At 43.9% G+C, this 26,044-nt stretch overlaps 2 protein-coding genes across 3 annotated transcripts in view; one reads left to right on the plus strand and one right to left on the minus strand.

Annotated features, from left to right (window-relative positions):
- The window catches only part of LOC139555224 (ribosome biogenesis protein bop1-like), an 84,253-nt gene that overhangs the window by 16,070 nt on the left and 42,139 nt on the right, over positions 1-26,044 (plus strand). The window lies entirely within an intron of this gene.
- On the minus strand, positions 9,361-16,498 carry LOC139555223 (basic helix-loop-helix transcription factor scleraxis-like). The gene is made up of 2 exons (XM_071368840.1): positions 15,419-16,498; positions 9,361-10,116 (listed from the first exon to the last, which is right to left on the minus strand). The coding sequence occupies exons 1-2, from the start codon at positions 16,016-16,018 to the stop codon at positions 10,081-10,083; spliced, it is 636 nt and encodes a 211-aa protein (XP_071224941.1). The 5' UTR covers positions 16,019-16,498; the 3' UTR covers positions 9,361-10,080.

Here is a 26,044-nt window from a genome sequence, read left to right on the forward strand (position 1 = left end):
GAGCGAGCAGCCTGTAGGAGGTGGCTTATTTTCATTTCATTACCAACCATAACAGACAACCTCTCTACGTTGTGACGTGTTGGGTGTCCCGTTTAACCATGAGCTAAGAGACCAGACTCGTATTCCCCTCCACGTCCTCCTCCACCCTCCTCTCGGAAATCTGATGAAACCAGATTTTGAAAAGGGGGTTTGGAAATAGAGGTACTCATGTCTGGAAGTGAGTTTTTTTTTTCTTTTTTTTTTCGCAAAATGTTAGTAATCCCAAAGTTTAATTTTGTGATTGGGATGTCTCCAGGTGGCGGTTTCTAATGCCTTCCAGATGGTATCCACCACAATCCCAGTCCAATTCGTGATGGCAGTTCATTTCTTTTAAAGCAGGGATTTTCACTCTTTCGGACTGGGACTGGCGGCTCATTGACTGGATGAGGGAGACCAGACCACAGCGTCCTCCTCTCTGTTTTTATTAGCACCTCTGATTGACAGCAGACAGGGAGAGAGTGGTTCTATTTCCAATGTTGACATCTGGACCCAGCTAGAGAGGACAGGACACGGTGTGATCTGGACCCAGTGTCCCTTTGACTGAGGAGGTCAAACTCTCTCATTTGTCTCTCTCTGCTTTTCCCCCTCTCTCTGTCACTCTGTCTCCATCTCTCCTCCCTCTCACTTTATCACTCCCTCGCTCTTTTCTTCCCTCCCTCTGTCCTCCGTGCTCAGCCACAATGCGCTGATTGAGCCAGAGTCTCATTGGGAACAGCTTGTTACCTAAAGCAGTCAAAATAAATGTTTTTAGGTTCCTCCTGGGTGTAGTAGCTGTGGTAAAACGTAACAAAAACCTGCCTGTGTGGATAAGGAAAAAGAGAACCGGATATCAACTCTGATTTCAGGAGAGGCTCAGAGGCACGTTTAGCTATCAGTGCTTCAGCAGAGTTTGCTGGCTGTTCCTCAGCTAAACTGAGGCCATGGGCATTGGTCTTAGCTTCTCCCAGGTCCTTCTTCCTCATTTATTGAGTTAAGAGCTGTCACAGAGGGCGGTCCGTGGTTTCCTCTGGTCGTGTCGCTGCGTTCCAGCCATGAAATCTAATCGATTAAGGGAACGTGGACCAGGGGGTCTATTTCAACACAACCTTAGCCCAGGAAAGGGCCTGAGGAGCAGGCCCGAACTCACCCCTACTCCCAGTACATGGAGGGTCTACTTCTATTATCTGTCCTAAATGTTCCTGAAGACCAGCACCAATAACTTGGGTGTGAGTGCGGCCTTTTTAAATGGGGAAAGCAGAGGGCCCATACATGTGTGAGACTGGAGAACATGTTGTATGTATGTGTGTATGTATGTATGGAGAGGTTGTTTCAACGCTGGTCTGGTCATGCCGTGGTTAAACGGATGGCCCCAAGCCCTGTACAGACTTCCTCTAGTCTACAGCATTGAACTATGATTCTTTACCCCACTCCTGTTCATTCAATTAATTTCACTCCAACCAACCAACCTCCCTCCCCAAATATTAAGTATTTTTATATTTTTACAAGCAGTAAAGTCCATGTTGCCGCAAAGGAGTTATGGCCATACACCGCAAGCCAGGTACATCAGCAGCGGTCGGAAAATGGGGCCTTGCGTTCGACGGCTGAAATGAAATAACCATTGCCAGCCCTCAGCGGCCACTAAAACTTCCTTTATGGAAGTCAATGTAGCCGGCAGGAATGGTGGAAGTGCCGTTGGTTGGTTACGCCTTAACCCAAAGACATAATCAACCCTACTTTTCCAATATCTGCGTCTGATTTCAACAGAAACCCACCGCTTATTCGCTTAGTGGATTATTCCCTTGTTCTTTTCTTCTCATTTTATTAGAGGAACAACCAGACCTGACATTTAAATAGACTATAGGATCTTTTGTTTCGCTTTTTTCGGCAGACACGGCCATGGTTTTTATGAAATGTCTGCTGCGGCGCTAGAGTGGTTTTGTTCTAGAGTCCATTCTTAAAGATTTATCAAATTTAACCTAATAGAACGTGGGTGGTGATCTGTTTACCAGCATTAGACGGTAGGATATTCATAAGGATTCCATAAGAAGCCATATAGACCCCTCTGACTACCCCTCTCATACTGTGTTGCCATCCAGATGGATGTCATAACCAATATTTCTCTCTTTTTGAGGGTGTTAATCTCAATATATTATGAAGCCAACTATACTGAAGTAGAGTAGTTTTTCCAATCCAACCCATTTGAGGATTGTTACCTGGGTAAAGAATCTTGCGTGAATACCATGCCTGTCCCTACCTATCTGTGACAGAGAGATTTCCACTTGGGACAACTCATTTTTGACACAAATTTTTGTCATTGACTCAAATGGCTTCTGGTCCATAGACTTCTTGGAAATGGTCTGAAGTCTAGACCTCCTCCCAGCCACTTGGTTTCATTTTACCTCCTACAATAGTTAACCCATACCCAGCCAGTATGGAATTTAAGTCCATCCACTTTTTATTTAATTTTTTTATAAATAGTCAAGTCAGTTGACGGCCTACCCAGGCCAAACCCTAACCCGGACGGCGCTGGGCCAATTGTGCGCCACCCTATGAGACTCCCAATCACGGCTGGTTGTGATACAGCCTGGAATCAAACCAGGGTCTGTAGTGATACCTCTAGCACTGAGATGCAGTGCCTTAGACCGCTGTGATGCAGCCTGGAATGTAACAAGGGTGTCTGTAGTGACGCCTCTAGCACTGAGATGCAGTGCCTTAGACCGCCTTGCCACTCGGGAGACTATACTCAGTGTGATCATCTGAATGCAACTAGCCCTACGGTTGGTGCTGACGTGTTTGACATGGACCCTGAAACAATGTCATGATTGATGGAGTCACCTTAGCAGGTTACCTAGAAGACGCATTCAGTGTCTCCTCAAACAGTCTAATATTGATCAGTGAACCCTGTGCGCTGTGCTGCCCCCGGGCCAAACAAAGGGCCGTGAGAGGTCTCCGAGGAGAGGACCAGGTCTGCCATTTGTATTGGCCCAGGATAAACTACTTACCAAACCGTTCCTGTCCTAGGGACAAAGATTTGCATTCAAGCTCCACTACACTGCTGAAATCAATATGGTGATAAAATTAACAGATAGGTAGTAAATGATGTGGAATCTTGGCCTGTCACTGCACTGTCAGCAGGAAATCTCTTTTTAATAGTCTATTTAGGGAGAATCAGGGTTGTGTTTTTCTAAGTCAAAGGGGGGATGTTGATCCAGAGTCTGGGTGGATGGGGGGGGGGGGGGTCTTGAGAAGTGGCTGGGTGAATCGTGTGCTGCGCCGACAGAGCAAACCTGGGCCGTGGCGCGCCGGACCCTTGCAGGTGGGGGGTGTGTGAGTGTGGGGCTGCCAGAGCAGCCACCTGTCGTTCCGTAGTTTTTAGGACTTCCTTTTCATCCGGTCTTCAGCACGGCTCCCAGTTGGCCCAGTGTGTGTCCTGTTGCCAGAAGGCCTGATTGAAACCAACTGCCAGCGGGGGCTGCCATGTGTTTCAGTTAGAAGGGGGAAGTTCGGAGATGGAGGGGTGGGATTGTGAGGCGAAACCCTGGAGTGGGAAGCAGGGGGACGGGGTTTGAGTGAAGAGGGAGGGGGGAGGGGGGAGGGGGGGCACGCTGAAAGCTTGAAGCTCTCATCTTCTGCACAGCTGAGAGATGAGCTGTCTAGACTGCTTTATTTTTCATTTACACCATGCCGGCTCACCCCCTCTCAGAGCTGCAGAGTTTCTACACAGAGACTGGGGTTGTAAAAATCTATTACGGCGGCTCTGGGTGAGGAAGAGCGTAGTGTGGCTGAAAAGCTGTCCTCACCTCGACTCCCTTCTGTCTTTATCCTGTCTCCCTCTGTTCCTCTCGTAAAAAGTCTTCCCTCTATCTATGTACTCTGGCAACGGCCCTCATTTTTACCTGAAAATATGCGTTTGTGCCATTGAAACCTATGGTGGTGGCCGTCAGGGCGAAAGTGAATGGAATTGACATCACTGGGATATTGGAGTTTATGGTTAGTTGGGAAATCTGCGTTTTCAGAGGCAAGCAAGCGAGGGATCGCCTGGTTCTCTTTTTACCCAATGTTTTTCTCTTCTGTCATAACTGCAAGCTTTAGCAGAGTGGAGGGGAAAGGGAAGCTTCAGGGCATCATTAGATATTTAATTTCCAATAAATAACTACTTTCTCTGAATGATGTACCGGACGCTTTCCCCCAGGTGGAAAAACCATTTTCAAATAAACCTGGACGGGCTCAGTCAGAATGCAAAGTTTCCACATGCCGTACACACTCCAAGGTTAAACGGCGTGTACGAGGATCCTCCAGAGTGTTTATCGAGTTAGCGTGTCGTGTGGTCCTCACAGTGGCCTGGCTCGACAGCCTCAGCAAGGAGCGACTACACTCAGCCTCACTATGAATGAGTGCCTGACCTCGCCGTGACCTCTCTGAAATTGTGGTTTTGCTATTTTGCAAAATAATGAACAGATTTATTTTTATAGGCCCCGGTTCCTACAGTACGACCGTATAGTATAAGACGTTGGAAATGAAAAGTGGGAGGAGGAGGTTGGGACTCCTGGTTTCCTGGTCTCCAGCTGCAGTGTCAGATGAGGGATTCGTCTGGCGGAGCTAAGGGTCTTCTGCGTCGCTAAGTCTGGGTTTCTACACCCCCCTGTGGTTATCCCTAGCCCTGTTTAGGGTAAGCCTCCCACCCCTGGCCTCCCTCACGGTCATCCTCTCATTGGGCTTTGACTGGAGAGGAGCCGGCTGATGTTGAACAGAGCTTTTACAGTCTATAGACATGAGTCTCAATGGGCTGGCTGCTAACTGCTAACCATTCCCTAGGCCAGATTGGGACCCATGGGGACTTAGAGACAGACCAACCAACGGCACCATTTCCAACCCCATATGATGAATCGGAGTAAGCTTCCTAACTGTCCTCAACGCCATGCAGAGACAGTACTCTCTGGTGTTCATCTGTCTGGGGGGCTTCACTTGTTGTCTGATTACTCCTGTCCTGTACTCTGTCTCTTTGAAGCGCCACAGATTTTTCTGTCTGTCTCTACACCAGGAGGCAGAGGAACAGGAGAACAGACAGTATTTTACCACAGATTATTTTGTTTTTCTGTCTCTATAGCAGGAGACTGGGGAACAGGAGTAGACTGTTTTACTTGGAAGTGTAACAGGTGAAAACCATGTACTTTAAACTTGAAGTAGTACAATTCTGCCACCCACTACATTTGCAATGGCTTCCTAGTGTTGGTGCCACAACGTGGGCTGAAGCTTCCCAGTGTTGGTGCCACAACGTGGGCTGAAGCTTCCCAGTGTTGGTGCCACAACGTGGGCTGAAGCTTCCCAGTGTTGGTGCCACAACGTGGGCTGAAGCTTCCCAGTGTTGGTGCCACAACGTGGGCTGAAGCTTCCCAGTGTTGGTGCCACAACGTGGGCTGAAGCTTCCCAGTGTTGGTGCCACAACGTGGGCTGAAGTGATCTCTACACAAAGGAACAGTAGCTAGGTTTCCATTCAATTGGCGACAGATTTTCATGCAAATATGAAAAAATATGCATCAAGAAAATGCATTTTCCACCAAACGGACTTGTTGTGGATAAAAATCAGTGCATGATGACATGGGTCCACACACAATGTACCATTCACTTCCTTTTTCATGTACCGAATGAAAATTCAAAGTTCAATGTGTTCGAAATGATGGTTAGTATATCAATATTTGCGCATCAAGTCGTTTCCACCACCATTTCTCGCATAAATAATTTTACAGACGCAAAGAGAGCCCACCATGGAAACGTGGTTAGTGTCATGTTCTTAATGTCAATTTCAGCTTTTAATGCAAATCCTGTATGCATCTGGGGCTGCAGGTAGCCTAGCGATTAGAGAGGCGTGCCAGCAGCAAGGGTTGCCAGAGCAAGGGTTGCCAGTTCGAATCCCGGGTCAACGGGAACAATTTGTTGGGAATTGAGCTGGCAAGGGGAGGGTTGCTGGTATTATATCCTAGATGCCATTGCCTTCCGTTGTGCCCTTGAGCAAGGCACTTAACCCCCCCACAACAACAACTCCCTGGGCGCCCAGAGTGGCAGAGCCCCGCACCTCTCCAATACCTGTATATGTGGTTGGACGTTGTGTTAAGTTGACTAATAAAGTAAGAGAGCGAGGGAGAATTTTTGCAAAGATAAGAAAACCGAGAGATTTTGTTTTTCTTCCTTTCCAACATAACACTTGAATCTATGGTTGCCTTTTAAACATTACATTGCAAATATTTATTTTAGTTTCCATTAGAAAATGTGCACACGCACACAGAAGGTTAGTGGGTTCGTCCAGATTGTCATGAATGAAGGGAAAAAGAGCAGCTAACCTGGCTCCCAGCGCTCGTGAACATTTCCACATTTAGTTTCCACTGCTGACTGTGACAGGGCTGATGGGTGAGAGTGACAGCAGGGGTCAACCAAGAGGCCAGGCCCCAGCGGGTGGCAGCCCTGGTGGGGGAGAAAGACAGGAGGGAGCAGAGGGTGGCCTGGAGGTCAGGGAGTAGGGGACACACAGCTTTTTCTGGCGAGACCGACAGACCGAGAGAGACAGCTTGGGAGACAAACCTTTTGGATTAGCTGGGGGGAAGGGGTGGTTTCTTTAGGGGCGTGGAGACATTACGCGAAAGGGGAAGGAATTCCAGACGTGTGCAGGCTTCCTTTGCAGACAGATGGGATGGTCTGTGCTGGGGGACAGTGTGGTGGCTGGGGGACAGTGTGGATGCCAGTGTTCATTTCGTCAACAAAAATAGTGACTCAAATATTTGTCGACACCTATTTTTTATTTTATTTTATTGATGAGACGATAAATGACTAAATAGACCCATTAAAAAACGAACTAAATGATTTTTCATTTGACTAAAATGAGACAAGACAAAATTATCTCTGTGACTAAAATCTGACTACTAAGTGGACTAGACATTTTAGGAGAGATTGAGAGCTTTTCAGCGGCACAGATGCACAGCGCAGTTCTGTTCAGCAGTGGCAAGGACGTGTCCAGCGAACAGCCTACTCAGCTGGTGAGCTGTGAGGAAGCAAGCCATGAGTGTAGGCAGACCGGCTCTGCCTCCAATTATAGCCTACACATTGCGCAGGCGACTCTTGTTTCACCACCAGCCTTCTAGTTAGCAACCCTGGGCCTGGTTAAGAAACACGAGCTGCTTTACAAAAATAAAAACAATAGCAGCATTGAGTTTAATAGTGAAACAACAGTCTAGCTATGTTTTTATCTCCCTTGAGTAGGCCATAGAAAAGTAAATAAAAAGTTTTGAATTTGTATTCTTGCACAACACTTCCATTTTTTCCCCCTGCAATTCATATACTGGTTCTGTAGCCAAGTCTCACTCTTTTCCTCAGAGAAAATGTCTTGATTGCACCGTTCGAAAGACATGACCCCTAATACCGACGCTACGTTTTGTTCTATCTTACATTTTCAATTCCTGAAACATATCACGGGCCGCTCTAAAAGTAGGCTACTTGTGGACCGGATCGGTAACCTTCAATCATGTTACCTCATTAGCTAGCTAAAACTAACAACCAGGGGACGCGTTCAGTAGGACGCAACGTTTTGGATCGTTCAGATAGGCATGTTTGTCCTACATAGAATATTTCTGTCTGAAATGGTGAATATGGAATAAATTCATAGAATTTCTATCTGCAACGTTCAATAATGTTTTGTAACTGAACGTGGCCTGGTAACATTACCAGTAGCGTATATGCAAACACTTGGTGGCACAGAAAGAAAGGAAAATGTATAGCCAACAATTTGACTAAATTCCCCTTGCCTCTACACTATATCTGACTCAGAAAATAACTTTATTTTCAGTTCATGTGGACCCAGTGACTCAGAGTTGAGCACTTGGACCAGGATTCCAGCAGAGTGACTCAGACTTCAGCCATAGGGACTCGTGACTCAGGCGCAGGGACTTGGGACTCGATTTGAGTTTTAGTGACTTGACTAAATCAATGGGCAAAGCAGTCTTTAGCTCCTGATGAGCCATTAGCTCCTGATGAGCCATTAGCTCCCGATGAGCCATTAGCTCCCGATGAGCCATTAGCTCCCGTTGAGCCATTAGCTCCTGTGCCTACTTGTGGATGTAAATGTGGCTGCAGCGTCTGGGGAACATAGATAACAATGGCAATGATGCAACCGAGTGATGGAGGTGCAACCCATACTACTTAGCCAGTACTTTGCTGGTGATTTCTCTCTCGCACGCTCTCGCTCTGTATGTTTGTTTTGTATGTGATGTGGGCCGAAATGAGGAATTCACATGGCCAGATAATTCTTCTATAATATTCTTCCTATATATTTGTTCCATTTCTGCTATTGTGAAGAATAGGATCTTATTCAGGAAAATATGTTGGTAGGACATATGTTTGTGCACATAGAAGTCTGTGATTTTATGTTTACTATAGGTTCATGAGGCATTACAAATGTGATGTGACTAAAATGAAAGGACATTAAGTTGACACACATGGCCCACTGTTTTCATCATTTTGCCAATAACTAGACTGTCGTTGTTGAAATAGCAAAAATGTGACTTAAGACTTAATTGCATTTCAGTCAAAATGATTTAGACTAGAGTAAATCTTTAAAAAAAATAGTGCCAAAATGAACACTGGTGGGTGCGAGGGGGGAATGGGCTGGGGGACAGTGTGGGGGCTGCGGCAAGCAGCCAGGAGCCCTGTACCTGCAGATCCAATCATCCCCCGCTAACCCACACAGCTGACCCTTAAAAGGCCCGAGCGACCAGGGACCTCGTAGTCCTCACTCCTTAGTGTGTTAGTCTGTGGAGACAGTAGCTTACTCCTGTCTCTACGGACCAAGAGAAGGCTGCACAAATCACCTGGCTGATTCTGAAAAACAAATGTTCTGTTTGTTTCAGTTGTTGACGTCTTTACTGGCCAGTCTAGTTTTCAATAGTTGCAATTTGATAGTTTTGTTGAAGAAGCTAGATGTGGTCTTATAAAAATCCCAGTCCCATTTCATTTCTCTGTCCAGTATAATAAGGGTTTGAGTGAACAGCTGTGTGCGTGAGTAGTGGTGTGGGAAAGACAGTAATCTAGCTGGAGAGAGCGAGAGAAGACAAGGTTGTGGTTCCTTCCTTATCACGTCACTGTTTTTATAGCTGTTTGTAGTGCTATAAGATCCTCTTGACCTGATTGGTGTTTGTTTTGACCCGTACTAGTGTTCCATACAGTACGTCGTCAAACCATCGGCAGAAAAGATTTATCGCCCTAAGGGCCAGACTTCAAATATCTAGACATTTTAATTTTGGGTATTGCAAAATAACAATAAAATAAAGGAAACTTACATGTTTGAAATAAACGTAATTAATTCATAAGCATATTTATTTATTAACATGAATTTTAACAAACATCGTTGAACAGCATATCAAATAGCATCAAGCTGCTGCATGTTGTCCTATCTTCTTCAGGAGAAAGGCAGTTGTCCATGGGGGTAGAAACTCACTGTCCAGAACACATTTCAAGTGAAAGCTGTTATATATTTGGCTTGTTGAACAGTTTGGTAATTTTCCAGGAAGTAACCTGATAGCCAATCATCAGTTCCTGTTTGGGCTGCCCTTGTCCTTGAAGTCCCTCCTTACCACACCTTTAAGTAACTGTGGCGCTTCTCAGAGTCCGTCTCATGCAGAGGCTGTTGTGGTTCTAAAGTTTCAGTATTATCAGTCTGCGTATGCAGACGTTCTCAGGTAAAGAAAAAATAAGACATCTTTTTGGTGTTCTCTTCAAGTCTTTGTGAGGTCATGGAATCGGAAGTGTAGAACGTTTTTTAGAGGAAAAATTATTCTTCATACCAACTTTGAGTCAGGGCATGCTTCCACCGTACAAGAAGTCCCACCTTCTCTTTCAATCAAACATGATTACCTCTTCAGAAACTAAACTTAGCAGTTCTGAATAATATTTTTGTTTCTGTTTTTTGGGGGGGCAGCATATAATTAAATACCGATTTTGATATTTATGTACACCTTTAGTGTGTCAAGTTTTTTTTTTGTCCACAGTTCTGGTCCATATTCTGTCGTCCTCCAGATATTAACTTCTTAGAGCATTTTTTTGCCTGTCTTTGCTCTGAAAGGAAGAAGAGAAACGGTTACAATTTCTAGTCGGCTCTTTATAGTCAACAATGCAAAACACTGATGTGAAGAATACATTTCCTGGATTGATTCTAACTCCTAACAGTTTTACAATACACTTATTGATGAGGTAAGTAAAGAAAATAAATTGTTTAATTTCTTTTGTATAAAGTCTGACATTTGTCCTTTGAGTGAGTGCACTGCTCGCTACTGTCAGTCTGGCCTAGTTCTAGTCTAACCCCCAATGAGTGTTTTTAATGTTTTTATTTATTTAACCTTTTATTTAACTAGGCAAGTCAGTTAAGAATGAATTCTTATTTACAATGACGGCCAAACCCGGCCGACGCTGGGCCAATTATGCGCCGCCCTATTGGACTCCCAATCACGACCGGATGTGATACAGCCTGGATAATGCCCACTGGTCCAGGCTGCTGTGGAGGCTGCCTGTGGGGCTGTGTGGACTGGGGATGGATGTGTGGAGGCTGCTTGTGGGGTTGTGTGGACTGGGGATGGATGTGTGGAGGCTGCCTGTGGGGTTGTGTGGACTGGGGATGGATGTGTGGAGGCTGCCTGTGGGGCTGTGTGGACTGGGGATGGATGTGTGGAGGCTGCCTGTGGGGCTGTGTGGACTGGGGATGGATGTGTGGAGGCTGCCTGTAGGGCTGTGTGGACTGGGGATGGATGTGTGGAGGTTGCCTGTAGGGCTGTGTGGACTGGGGATGGATGTGTGGAGGCTGCCTGTAGGGCTGTGTGGACTGGGGATATTTGCTGGTCTGGGGCTGTAGCATTGCCATGGGGAGGTATGATGGCTGTGGGCTTTAGTATTGCCTTGGTTCATGTTTTCCTCCTCTCACCATATACTGAGTGGCAGCACTAGCATTAGCACACCTGGCTCACGGAGACCATGGAATGCAACCGTTTCCACGGCTACATCTGACGTAGGCGGGCACTCGCAGTCAGCTATCGGATTGATGAGGTCAGGCATTTGAAAACGCACCAGGAGCTTTTTTTCTATTTTATTTTTTAGTGCCACTTTAAAGTCACAAATTCTTCAGCTCCAGGGATCACTTACACCCAACTAATAGGATTTTTGTTAAACTTTTTTTTCTTCTTCATATCCTGTATAACACATTGTAAAGATGTATAGGGTTAATTCTGCCGCAGCAGCTGAAACGTGAGACTTTGTTGATTGAACTTGCAGCTTTTTCTCTCTCCTATTTTTAAAAGGCTTCCACTTTGTTTATACAGTATCTAATGGCACGGGAAGGTTTTGTTGTTTTCACCAACACAAGCAACACAACATATTACATTTCCACAGACACAGAAGCCGATCTCTTTTTTTTTTTCTCCTCAGTTGTCACCTCAGGCTTCATTCTTTAGGCAAATATTTGGTTTGGTCTCGGCCTGACGGGTAACGTTGGCAGATTGGTTCAAGATTACAATGGAGGCACTTGTCAGCTGCTCTCACTGCTGGCCTGCGTGTGGGTGTGTAGATTTTCAGACATGTAACTCAAGCCCTAACAGACGATTCATCTGTTTGGGTTATTAAACGCAGCCCCCTTCTGTTCATCCGAACTATTCTGACTGTGGGTTCTTTACACCCTCTGTTTGGTCTTTGGACAGAAGTTGGATGTGATATTGCGTGTTATTGAACAACTTGTTGGACAGGTGTTTGTGGGTGGGTGTGTGTGACAGAGTGAGTGAATGTGTCCATTTTTATTATCACATGGGATTATTTTACAGTTGGACCGGTAGATTGAAGATGAAATATTTAGTTTACACACTATTCAACTCCAAGTGCCCTGTCTGTTATAGCTTGCTCCTCAGCCCACTGTTTGGTTCACACTGGATCATTTGATAATGTGTTACATGTTCACACTGATTGGCTCCTGTTGCAGGGAGAAACGCTGCTCTAATAACTTCCATATGGCTGTAATGAAGGAACTGGAGATAATTACAGTACATATGAGCCTTGGGCTGCTAGGCTAGCGCATCGCTTTGGGAGTGGACTCTGAGGCTGACTGACTATACTCAATTAGTAATCCATTGGGTTACCCCCAGTCCCAGTACACAGAGAGAACTCGCCAAGTCCTTTCCCCTGCACTCCTTGAAACCGTTCCTGCGCACGTACCGTCCATTTGACTAGGGTTTGTCTGCCCCTGTGTGTCCCATTATGCAATCCCCTCGCCGTCCTTCATAACCCCTGTCTTCACCTGCTACAGCTATTAGGGAGAAGGAATGCTCCCTTTTCTAACGGACTGTGCTTTGCAGCCCCCAACGAAAGAAAGGGTGGGGGAGAAACGGAATCTCAATTTTGGTGAATTTCTGACTTATGTCTACTTATAGTTGTAGTTGAAATGTGCTTTTACACAATTAATTAGCTGTCAATAGAAATGGAAGATGTAAAATGTTTCGTGATGGTCTGACTCATATTGGGGGGGGGGGTGTAAGCATAAGATATTTAGCTCGTCTATGTTACATAGAAAATTATATATTCCACTCAGTCCAAGCAAGTCATATCTGTGCCAGATGGATAGTATTTTGGACTGGAAAACATTGTATCTGATAAGATCACAAACACACACACATCTGTTAGCCACTAATTGATAACTCTGTGTCTGTGTGTGTGTGTGTGTGTGTGTGTGTGTGTGTGTTTTTACGCAAATTTGCATTTGACTTCAGTGGCAGGAAAAAGCTTAGATAATTCAGTGTGAACGTATGACTGTGTCTCTCTGTTGATATAAAATGTTTGATATGACGACTGATCCGAGGAGTAGATTTATAAAAGACCACATTGGGAGCACATTGAGTCCAAAACACTAACGGGTGATATTCGAACAGTATGCTCATTTATTAATGAAGCATTTTAGCATCTTCTAGATCAGACAACAACTCTGGAGTGGTGTACTTTTTCACCATCCTGTCCTCAATTTGTTCTGTCAGAATTGGGGAACTGTTTTAGCAACAAATCGTTCCGTCCATTTTAACGTGTTCTATAGTATGGGTTCCTCATTTTATTTTCATCTTTCTTTAGAAACTATAAAGAAATGTGTTGGCCGAGAAATGCCTTCCACAGAGTAATGAGCGCTAAGTACGGGTAAAGAGCAATGCGTTTCACGGAGTAATGAGCACAAAGTACGGGTAAAGAGCAATGCCTTTCACAGAGTAATGAGCGCTAAGTACGGGTAAAGAGCAATGCGTTTCACGGAGTAATGAGCACAAAGTACGGGTAAAGAGCAATGCCTTTCACAGAGTAATGAGCGCTAAGTACGGGTAAAGAGCAATGCGTTTCACAGAGTAATGAGCGCTAAGTACGGGTAAAGAGCAATGCGTTTCACGGAGTAATGAGCGCTAAGTACGGGTAAAGAGCAATGCCTTTCACAGAGTAATGAGCGCTAAGTACGGGTAAAGAGAGCAGTGCGGTTTGGAGCGGGTCGCTTCGATTCTTAAGCCTCAACTACAAAGCTGAGGCACAATCTGTTTCAAATATGGTCAGCCATATTCAGCCCTCCTATAGACAGGCCTTTCATTCAGAAAACTCTTAAACTGCCATTATCTCATTTGCTGCTTTGTTCTGCCTCACTGAAATCAATGAAAAGGAGGAATAGAATTGCTTCCAGTCAAGGCGAATGTTGTCCATTTTTAGTTTTTATTTTATTAGTTGTGTGACTCTTGCATCTCTGTTGCCTCCATGCTCTTTTAAAGGCCCTTTGTAGCAGTAAATAAACTGGAATGAGTCTGCAGAGCATTACATTAATAATTGGCTTTAACTTGAATTAGTTTGGATTGATTTATTATTCCCTCCTTGGCGACACTGTAACTAGGTTGATCCAGATATGGTTCATGGTGGAGCGGGCTTGTGCGATTACACTTGTGAGTAGTGCATACTTTTTCTCTTACATTTGTCCGGGGTCAGGAGTTGTGACTTATCACTTTTTTCATCATAAAATAAATCGCTAATTTCCAGTTCATTTCAATATATGAATCAGTGAAGAATACTGTAGGGTTCTGTGGATGTGCTAATAAACATCCCTAGTGAGCTGGTGGTGGTGTTCAGAATGACAAGTCATTATAGTCTTCGTCATTATTTATTTAGGAAGCCGGGGGGGGGGCTGTTAACATTGTTATTAATTGGAGCCCTAAGAAGAGCCTTAGGTCAAAACAGGATGTGTGTATAAATCGCACAGGGTGGCTCACTGGCAGATTTGGGAATACAGCAGATGTTCCCAGAATGCTTTGGACCGGCGATCTACCTCTTGGTAAACGCTTAACCATAATCTTATGTTGTGACTTTGCTCCACCAGGAGGAATGTCAAGTAAGTCAAGTGTCTTCTTTTTTAAGTTTAGGCTATTTGTCATTTTAGAGGCCTAACAAATCACTCAAACCACATTCAGCTCTAAATACATTGTACACTCCAGGCTTTTTCCTCTGTACTTTTTTCAATGAAATGGGTTTTGGACATGCTTCAAGTTTTCTGAGGGTAGAATACATATTGTGGTGGTTATATACCTAACCAAAAATGTTCCAGTGTCATGGTTGACTCTAATTATTTTGGGCGTATGGTGTATTTCAAGTTTGAAAGCTGCTTTGCTCTTGTGAGTTGAAATTACAGTTTCCCCCTCTGTTTTTGGTTTTGGTTGTTTCACATGCTGTGATTTAGGGTTTTATTTTGAATTCGGCGTGGTGTTGGCTTTATGAGCCAGAGTCTGCCCAGGCGTATGTAGAGGAAGAGAGATGGATGTGTTTGTGTTCGCTGTGACAGTTCCTTGTTAATTTTCCGTTAGCCTCGGTTCAGTCGGTCTCTCACTACTCAGAGACAATGGGAAGTGCTACTGAATGCCGGCACCAAATTGAGATGTCTGGGAGAATTGTCTCAGAGTTGGGGTTTAGGGTCTTACTGTTAGGAGGTTTAGTTGAAGCTTGCCTACTGAGCCTCCTCATCTCACTGTCTCAGAGTATTGAGGGGCTGTTCTCTTACCCTTTGGGACAGCAGAGACCACATGATACTCTTTAAATTCACATTTTGAAAAGGTTTATTTTTTGTGGGTGGAATTCTCTAAACGTTGCTTGTCTTCGAGTAAGTTTGAAAGCTTTTTTTAGTCTGAAATGTTTTTAAAGAATCTTATAGGAACAACCATTCACTAAACCATGAAGCGTCATAAGTAAAACTCCCACTTGCTGGATATTACTGCTCTGAAGAGATTGGAGTTGTGTGGTGTTTTGTTGTCCTAGTTGTGACACGATGGCAGATGCATGGTGAGGACAGATGGGACATCGACAGCCAAACTCAACTCACCATTTTCCTCTGGTTGCTGAGGCAGAAGGTGCAGATCTGTTTGGGCTGTGAGTTCTCTGCGTCGCGGCCTGGCGATCCATGATGATTTAGGTAGTGAGCAGAGGAGGTTGCTCCACCGTGACAGGGCTGCCCGTCCCCACACATCTCCCCAACCAGCAGCACGTTGCCCAGGTGGGAGATGTAGCTGGATGCCAGCCGCAGTGTCTCGATCTTGGACAGCTTCCTGTCGGCCGGTTCAGTGGGGATAAGGGTCCTCAGGGCGGTGAAGGCCGTGTTCACGCTGTTGGTGCGGTCCCGCTCTCGAGCATTAGCTGCGTTGCGTTGCCGTGGCAGCCCGCTCGTCGGAGAGATGGATCCGTCTGAGACCTGGAGGTGTGACATCTGGGGCGGGAGCTGACCCCCTCCCAGACGGCCCGCTCCGACGCTTCCAGGCTTCCTTTTGCGGCCCCCGACCTTTATGTCATAACCTCTGGCGTCCAGCCGGAAGGAGCGTTCGTCAGAGCCCGAGCTCTCGTTGCCGTTCTCTTCGTCCTCGGACAGCATGGAGATGTCGGAGTACAGGTACCGGCTGGGCGCTGGCCGCACCATGGCGAAGGACATCGTCAACGTTACTGTGCTCTGCTGTTCCACCAATTAGCTAACTCTAGCTCTGCTCTGGGCTTTGTTTACTACTGTGACACCTGGACTCCCCACTGCTGCTCACACATGCATGGATAGTTAAATGATAACACAGGAAATAAGTTACAAGTTTTACCTCAGTATACCTTTCTAAGTCCTTAGCTGCCAGTGCACTACAGTCCAGTATCACAGGCTCCTCTGTCATTAAAGTCCCATGTAGAGTTTGGACTTTTCCTTTGGTGGGAAAACCGAAACCAAATGGCTAAATGGCAGGTTCCACTGTGTCTTTCTCAGGTCCTCTTAGGATATGGTTGGTCTTTCTTTATTTCTCTCTTGCGCTCTCCTCTCAGATCGTCTGTTTCCCTCAACTCAGTTCCACATCTGTCCCTCGCGCTTTCTCTCTTACCCTCCCTCCTGCTCTCTCTCCCTCTCTCCCAGTGCTCAGATCCACGTGTGGTTTCTGTCTGAGCGTTTCAGTATGGTTGGGCTTTATAGCCAGTGGGAGTGTCTGGTGCTGCCACCCCCTTCCCTCTTTCTCTCCCTCCTTCACTCCGTATGCAAATGTCCCAGCTGGCTGTGGGAGTTTTGGGAGGGAGGTAGTCCAGCACAGTGTGGATCTACTATCTGCAACTTTCTACTTCCTTATTTAACCCTTCCAATACTAGATCTTCCATATTTAAAGGTGCAATATGCAGAAATCGCTCCACCAAATTCTAAAATGTTGCCTAATTTCAGTTTGTGACTAAACAAGCAATGTAGTTTACCACAGTTTACCACTGTGAAATATCTTTTCAATAACCAAAAATGTTGTATTTTCAGCTGTTTGAAGCTGGTGTACAAAACGAAACTTAAGAATGGGAAGCATAGAAATAGCGCACACAGAAAATATTTACCACTTCTTAGACTTGCTTTCAATAACAGATACAGTGCCTTGAGTAGGGGTGGCAGGTAGCCTAGTGGTTAGAGCGTTGGACTAGTAACCGGAATGTTCTGCCCCTGAACAAGGCATTTAACCCACTGTTCCTAGACCGTCATTGAAAATAAGAATGTGTTCTTAACTGACTGTTCTTAAGTATTTTCACACCCCTTGTCTTTTTCCACATGTTGTTGTGTTACAGCCTGAATTTAAAATGGATGAAATTGAGATTTTATGTCAATGGACAAAATACCCCATAATGTCGAAGTGGAATTATGTGTTTTTTTTGCAAATACGTTTTTAAAAAATGAGGAGCTAAAATGTCTTGTTAATAGGTATTCAACCCCTTTGTTGTGGCAAGCCTAAGTAATTCAGGAGTAAACATGTCCTTAACTATTTGCATGGACTCTCACTCTGTGGTGATTTTTGTATTACTACCTCATCTCTGTACTCCACACATGCAATTATCTGTAAGATCCCTCAGTTGAGCAGTGTATTTTAAACAAAGATTCAACCACAAAGATCAGGGAGGTTTCCAATGCCTCACAAAGGGCACTTATTGGTAGATGTGTAAAAATTACACTTTGATGTATCAATACACCCAGTCACTACAAAGATACAGGCATCCTTCTTAACGCCATTGCTGGAGATGAAAGGAAACTGCTCAGGAATTTCACCATGTTACCAATGGTGACTTTAAAACCGTTACAGAGTTTAATGGCTGTGATAGGAGAAAACTGAGGATGGATCAACAACATTGTAGTTACTCCACAATACTAACCTAAATAACAGTGAAAAGAAGGAAGCCTGTACAGAATAAAAATATTCCAAAACATGTATCTTGTAAGGCGCTAAAGTAAAACTGCAAAAAATGTGTCAAAGTAATTTACTATGTCCTGAATACAAAGCATTATGTTTGTGGCAAATCCAACACATCACAAAGTACCACTCTTCATATTTTTAAGCATGGTGGTTGCTGCATCATGTTATGTGTATGCTTGTCATCGGCAAGGACTAGGTATGGCAAGGATAAAAATAAACGAAATACAGCTAAGCATAGGCAAAATCCTAGAGGAAAACCTGGTTGTCTGCTTTCCAACAGACACTGGGAGACAAATTCACCTTTCATCAGGACAATAACTTAAAACACGAGGCCAAATATACACTGGAGTTGCTTACCAAGCAACATTGAATGTTGCTGAGTGTCCTAGTTACAGTTTTGACTTAAATCACCTTAAATCTATGGTAAGACTTGAACATGGCTGCCTAGCAATAATGTGCAAATATTGTACAATCCAGGTGTGGAAAGCTCTTAGAGCCTTACCCAAAAAGACTCACAGCTGTAATCGCTGCTAAAGGTGATTCTAACATGTATTGACTCCGGGTTGCGAATACTTAAGTAAATGAGATTTATGCATTTCATTTTCAATAAATTTGCTTAAATTTAGAAAATCAAGTTTTCACTTTGTCATTATGGGTAAAGATGGGTGAGAGCGAGAAATCAATTGAATCCATTTTGAATTCATACTGTAACACAACAAAATGTGGAATAAGTCGAGGGGTATGGATACTTTCTGATATCACGTTTCTATGTGAATTTGGTCAGGTTGCCCAAAAAGTTACATAATGCAGCTTTAGCCATTCTAATACTGGATCTTCCTGATTGAACCCTTACAATACTGGATCTTCCTGATTGAACCCTTACAATACTGGATCTTCCTGATTGAACCCTTACAATACTGGATCTTCCTGATTGAACCCTTACAATACTGGATCTTCCTGATTGAACCCTTACAATGCTGGATCTTCTCGGGAAACGCCCTGTTTAAAAAGTAAAAAAAAAAAAAATGAATACAAATAAATCTTCCTGAAACCAGTGCGTGAACGAGGGAATCAGGTTGTTTTGTTGAGGAACGGCTGCTCTGGGCTTTCTCTGTTACTGACAGATTGTGTGTGTGAGCTGGACACACACCGGGTGTCTCATAAGAAGCCCATAAAAATCCTGCAAAGTTCAAGATGGATTAAATGTCAGCGGTTCAAAGTGGGAACCTCTTTCCTCATCTTTTTTTCTTTCCCTAAATTTGGGGCATAGCCCCTAAATTACCCCCAATGCAGTCAAGCTAGGAGTTTAAACCTCTTACTTAGCTAGACAATGTGTCATCGTTCAACTCCATCTCTTCCTCCGTCAATGTTTTCCTCCCTATGACAGAGTGATTTGTTTTGGTGTTTTATTTAGGTAGTGAAAGGACTTTACTCCCACTGTAAAGACCTGATGCTGTCACCGTGTCTACACAGCTCCTCTAGTTTAGGTCCAACCCCCACAAGACTGATGCTGTTACTGTGTCTATACTGGTTCCACCACACTGGGGTGGGAGTGAGTTGTTTCTCATTTATGAGTTCCTCTGTTAACCCGGACTGGATCCATTTAGTCATGCTGCTTGAAGCAAAAATATACAATCTGGTCCAGAGGGACTATAGGTCAGGTAGTTTGCCTAGCACACCTGTTTGTCACTGAATCATCCTGTGGCAGAAAGACGAATGGAAGAACCGTTCTCAAGACTCATTGTTAGGTTTGCACAAATACAGTGCATTCGGAAAGTATTCAGACGCCTTGACTTTCATTATTTTGTTACATTACAGCTGTATTCTCTTTTAAAATTTTATTTTATTTTAATGTTTTTAGACAGGTTTTTAGATTTTTTTTTTGCAAATGTGATTTCAGGTTTTTATTTTGAATACATAAGTATTCAGACCCTTTACTCAGTACTTTGTTGAAGCACCTTTGGCAGCGAATAAAGCCTAACGTCTTCTTGGGTATAACACTAAAAGCTTGGTACACCTGTAATTGAGGAGTTTCCCCATTATTCTCTGCAGATCCTTTCATGCTCTGTCAGGTTGGATGGTGAGTGTCGCTGCACAGCTATTTTCAGGTCTCCGGAGTTGTTCGATCGGATTCAACTCCGAGCTCGGGCTGGGCCACTCAAGGACATTCAGAGACTTGACAGTGCATGCTCTGACATGTACTGTCAACTGTGGGACCTTATATAGACAAGTGTGTGCCTTTCCAAATCATGTCCAATCAATTGAATTTACCACAGGTGGACTCCAAGTTGTAGAAACATCTCAAGGATGATCAATGGAAACAGGATGCACCTGAGCTCAATTTGAGTCTCGTAGCAAAGGGTCTGATTACTTAGGTAAATAAGGTATTTCTGTGTTTTATTTTTAATACATTTGCAAAAATTTATAAAAATCTGTTTTCACTTGTCATTATGGGGTATTGTGTATAGATTGATGATTTTTTAAATTTAATAAAGCTGTAACAATTTTAGAATAAGGCTATAACATAACAAAATGTGGAAGAAGTTGAGGTCTGAATACTTTCCGGATCTACTGTATATGACAGATGTCGGCCCTGCTGTTTGTGTGATTGGACGTTGAAACATTGAGGATGGTTATGTTTCCTCATTACTGAAAGCGATTTGAACTCACGTAAACCAATTCTTAATGTTCCAGAAGCCCCAGAGATTTCTTTTCCTGTTTACTGACACCAGACGGGCATTAAACAGATTGTTCTTCTAGCGTGAACATTCTCAATTACTCACAGTACTATACGTAATGTTTACATTCAGACTGGGACAGATTGTAAGGGTTGACAGGGTCATTCTCATAGGGTTACGAAATGTTTGGTAACAAACATTAACTTCGGATGTGCCCAGTACTTTCTAACTCTTTCCCAGGGGTATCATCCAACTGCTTTCAATTGTGTCAGTTGAAAGAATATAAAATATATTTCACTGGTCAAATTATTAAGGAAGTCCTTCAAGTGACAAACCAAACATTCTAATCTTGTCTGAATATTCTAAAGTTTGTGACCAGCCCTCTCCCTTCTTTGTCCTTATAATTCATATCCTTTATACCGGTCCGTCGGTTCAGGGCTAGACGGCTAGTCTGACTAGTCCTATTTAATGATGTGGTCTCTCTTCATCTGTCTTAACAATTCTTCACAAATTGATGGCTTTGATATTCAATTTAATAATGGTGATTCAAAAAACCCTTAAACCCAAAGCCGTTCTGGTTTTGGGGATGCCGTAAATCCACTTAAATGGCAAGTCTGGTTCCCCCCTTGGTCTGAGCCGACCGAGCCTGAGCCGTCAGCCTCTTCCTGATGTGACTTGGAGTCTAACAGGGCTGCTGGCCTATAGAGGACAGGTCATTTCCAGGAAGGATGGTGACGCTCCTTTTGTCTAATTCTTTGTATTAACCTAGTTCTACCAGGGACAACCCCTTACTGGCTTCTCCTACTGAACGTACAATGTAGCCTGCTGTCCATTTTAAGTCCTATTTTCTAAATTTCATTAGCGCTTTAGGTAAGATGTTTATCGTTTTGTCAATGTCACTGCTAAGTGAACTTGTTTTAACAAGGTTGGGACATAAAATGGCATTTCAAGATTTCATATTTATGTCCACTCCTGAATTCAATAGAGAGATGTTGTCTATTGTAATGGTTGGAAGAAAAAGTTGTAATGTGTTATTAAAGAAGGGATGCTTGTGTTATATTTACAGCAGTAAATTAACACTTTCCTCGTGTTGAAACATGTCCTCTGATTAGCCGGTCTTTGGAACAAGATGGGCTAATCGGAGGACATCTTTGGAACAAGATGGGCTAATCGGAGGACATCTTTGGAACAAGATAAGCTAATCGGAGGACATCTTTGGAACAAGATAAGCTAATCGGAGGACATCTTTGGAACAAGATGGGCTAATCGGAGGACATCTTTGGAACAAGATGGGCTAATCGGAGGACATCTTTGGAACAAGATGGGCTAATCGGAGGACATCTTTGGAACAAGATGGGCTAATCGGAGGACATCTTTGGAACAAGATAAGCTAATCGGAGGACATCTTTGGAACAAGATGGGCTAATCGGAAGACATCTTTGGAACAAGATGGGCTAATCGGAGGACATCTTTGGAACAAGATGGGCTAATCGGAGGACATCTTTGGAACAAGATGGGCTAATCGGAGGACATCTTTGGAACAAGATGGGCTAATCGGAGGACATCTTTGGAACAAGATGGGCTAATCGGAGGACATCTTTGGAACAAGGTGGGCTAATCGGAGGACATCTTTGGAACAAGATGGGCTAATCGAAGGACATCTTTGGAACAAGATGGGCTAATCGGAGGACATCTTGTTCCAAATACACAGTTCCTTTTTTTTCTCTCAGTCAAAGCAATTGGAATAAAATCTTGAGTTGTCTGATTTTCGTTTTTTATTTCCCTGTGAAACCAATTTTGAAATAGAATGGATTTAACAGTCAACGTTTTATAATGCTCTCCGCAGACTAAAAAGTATCAATTTGCCCTCATAGGCTGAAATACAGTATTAGTCTTATTCCATGAAGATAAGTAGGCTATAAGTCAATGACGATTGAGGTATTTAAATATTTTTTATCCCTTGTTCGTTGCAATTTATTTTGACAGAGATATGTCTAACAGTGGGTCCCCAAACAAGCAAGGTCGTAAATCGTGAATGTTTTTCACTCCAAATTTTCAGCACTAAATATTTATGATCGTTTTTACAGTAAAGAGAAATGGGCACCATTTATTCAGAATGCTGAATGCATCTTTTAATCCTCTTGATGGATTCATAGTGCTTGAAATTGGCAATCGATGACCAACATCAGATCAAATGCATGTGGTCTGACTGCAGTCATCTCTGTAGCATATGATTCAGTTCATGAGTAACTAAGTTCAGAAGTTTCTCATTTAACCAATACAATCCATGATCTCTTTTTAGGGTTGAGCTAATGCTCCCCCCCCGTCTTGCTGTCACAGACAGAGGGCCATTTATCTGGCAGCACTCAATTAACAAGGGAAGGAATCGTCTCATAACGTGACGGCATTCATTGAGGCTCTGTAGCCCTACTTAGGTCCTCTTCTTCAGATGTCTCGTTTTGTTACCTCATAAATGCTGACATGCAGAGTAACAAATGACAATGCTTATTATCTCCCTGTCACAGAGCGGCCCTCCCACTCTTTCCTTCCCCCTTAAAGGGGAAATACAGTCAGTCTGCCATCTGACAGTCATTAGCTCCATAACCTCCTCTTCCACGGTGCGACATCTAATCCAGTCCCCCATCTGTTGAAAGCACTCTCAACCTCCTCCATTCCCCCCGCCACAGACCCCCCTCCCTCCCTCTAGCCAGACACCAGCCCCCTCGCGTGGGTTTGTCTCAGGCCAGAGTCCTGTCAGGAGTCGGATACGACTCCCACTCTCCCCCGTGCCTGACCACAGCTGGCCCCAAACGGCCCATCAGAGAGGAGGCTTAGGCTGCCGCCCGGTGTGACGTGCTCTCTCTTTCCTCTATCTCTCTCTTGTGGGCTGCTGGACCTGTGGGTGTCTGTCTGGTCTGGACGGGCCAGAGCCGAGTAAAGGGCCTTGGCTGTATCACATTCAGTCTCCCGGCTCAGCCTCAGTACTGCTCCTAATGTAACCCAGACGACATAGCGGCGAGAGCAGCTGCGCTTATAAAATACAGAGTGGGACGGCAGAGAACCTGTTAGGGTCACAACAAACCATGACTTCAATTCATTTATTAAATGGGGACGAGGTAAGTTCAAACCCCTGGAAAAAAATTGCTTAAAAAATGCAATTAGGTCGGACCTTTTGTTCTCGAGTTTGAAATTGTTCTTACTCCTGCTTTTCCGTCGTTAAAGTGTTCTTTTCTGACCCTTTTTCTTTCTTTTATGGCGTGTTTTCTCTCGGGTACATTTACAATCCATTAAGCATATAAACAGGCTGGAAATACAAGGGAACCAGAGCAGTACTGCTCAGTTCTGTTGGTCCAAAGGTCTAGTAATAATGAGAGATGGAGAAGAGGGGACCACATTTGGACCTAATCGTCTGGATGTGTTCTGTCCAGTCACCCATGGAACAGTTTAATGATCAAGAGTGTATCTTTTTAACCTTAGGCTGGCTTTATTTAGTTAACATGTATTTATGAGCTATCATACCGAGGAATTACATTTATTCAATTAAGATAAGGCTAATAAGAATAACCCAGATTTTTATAGCGCCTTTTCAAGGACCCAAAGTCACACTTCATTCATTTTCCTCTGCAAAATATATTGTGGAGATCTCAAGAGTAAATTGAAACAAACTCTCAAAGCACAGCTAAATGGCTCAGTCATGGAGATGAATTATGGTGGAGGTTTTCATATTTCAGTGATACATGTAGGTAGCATCACTCTGTTCTTCTGTCTAAACTGCAGCAACGTATCTCTTACCAGAAGGATCTTGCTTGCTGCAGGCACCAGACCCTTAAATGGACCTGAAGTAGTAGTAATGTGACAATCTTTTCCCCCTGGAGTGTTCTAGGCCCTTGTTGATTTTATGTATTATTCATGCATGCTTCTTGGGTTTTGGGATATTATTCCATGGTCATTTTCCAGTTTCATTTTTCCAGAGGCTGTTTAGTGGTGGCTGTAAGCGACAATTCTAATGGGCTGCGTGCTGCTGCCACTCACAGGAGCCACACACACACATACACGCTCGCTCACTCACGTGCAACACACACACTCGCACTCTATAACACACATCGCACAGGCGCACTCCACACACATTATAATACACACAGCCACATCGCACACACAGTAACACGCGTTTGCACATGTTCTTTCAGCAGGCGCATCATCCTGTTCTGGATGGGCTGAGTGGAAAGTGTAGGGGTGGTTAGATTCCTTTAGTAGAGTAAAGATTACTGGGATTATAAATGATCCCATTAGAGGGAAATGCAAACCTACATTTGTGGAGGGAGGAGGAGGCTGAGGCAGGCTGCTGTGTCTGCACATGCCTGTTCCCAGTGACTAGATCTAGCTATACGCTGAAGAATGGGCCCATCTAAAGTAGCTGGGCTCCAACTGCTACCCATTTTAAGTGAACTTTTTAATGGAGCTTTTCCATTTGCTTTTCATTCCAAGACTAGGCTCAATCTGCATCCAGGCGGAAAACCAGCCATATCTCCGAGTAGCCGAGTAGCTAAACCAAGTAACCATGAATGTACATAATCTTCAGCTTCAATGCATTTCCATAGATGGCTACTGTACGTGTGACGTCAATTGAACTGACCAAAGAGGACCTGCCCAAACCAACCAGCCTGGCAGTGCCCGTATAATTAGGCCCACTTCAGCAACTGGGAAGGGGGAAAAAAACATGGAGGCCGCAGACACAATTATAAATCATATCTGAAAATGTCAGGACTAAGTTTTCTAACACTTTGCAAACTTTAAAGCTCTGTACTCTCATATTGCTTATACAATATAAATTGCCCCAATAAATCATTAAATGTAGTTCATTTCATTTAACTCGTTTTTTTTGTGTGAACAAGATGGCCAACCGTTCCTAGCAAGCGGAGCAATTTTTCGCTCTAATCCATCCAATCCCAACTAAAGTTGCTCATACAGGCCTTTCTTTATATTACGGACACAGCAGTCAATAAAAACTGTTGCATGTGACTGTGCAGCCTAGCCTACTGGCTGTTATTCACAATAGGCAATACAAGTTTAAATGTGTCATGGTAATGACAGAACGCACAGGCAGATCAGGAGACTAAAAATGCATAGAGACCACATCCAAAGCCATTCCGGTTCATCCTGAATGCTTGGATAACATGGTCACAGGCGCAGTCGAGGTGGAGACGGATGGTCATGGTTCTCATCAGAAGGCCACAGGAGCGTGATCGGAAGACTAAAGAGGAATGCATGTGATGATGTCCCTTTAAAACCATTTTTTATGACATTCCTGTTAAAATACAAATAAAAGGGGACATTTGTGACAATTTCAAACAGTGGCTTTGAATTAACAAATCCTCCCCATCTAATAAAGTTGTCTCGGTCATTGAAAAGAAAATGAGCAGAAATGTGTGGTTGGTTTTCCATCAGGCCTGCGTAGTGTTGCGGAGCGAGGACTTTCATTATTGTTTGATCAGATGGGGGCATGGAAAACTTTATTTTAAGGGTCCATAATATGCCATTTATAAGACTTATTTTTTTTATCATCATTCCCACGTTTATGAACCATTTCCTGTT

This window comes from Salvelinus alpinus, chromosome 26, assembly GCF_045679555.1.
Source record: "Salvelinus alpinus chromosome 26, SLU_Salpinus.1, whole genome shotgun sequence".
Lineage (NCBI taxonomy): Eukaryota > Metazoa > Chordata > Actinopteri > Salmoniformes > Salmonidae > Salvelinus > Salvelinus alpinus.

Coding starts and splice junctions, on each gene's coding strand:
- LOC139555223 (XM_071368840.1), bottom strand. CDS start 16,018: ATGTCCTTCGCCATGGTGCGGCCAGCGCCCAGCCGGTACCTGTACTCC. Junction 10,117..15,418: donor TCAGCAACCAGAGGAAAATG/GTGAGTTGAGTT, acceptor TCTTCCTTTCAG/AGCAAAGACAGGCAAAAAAA.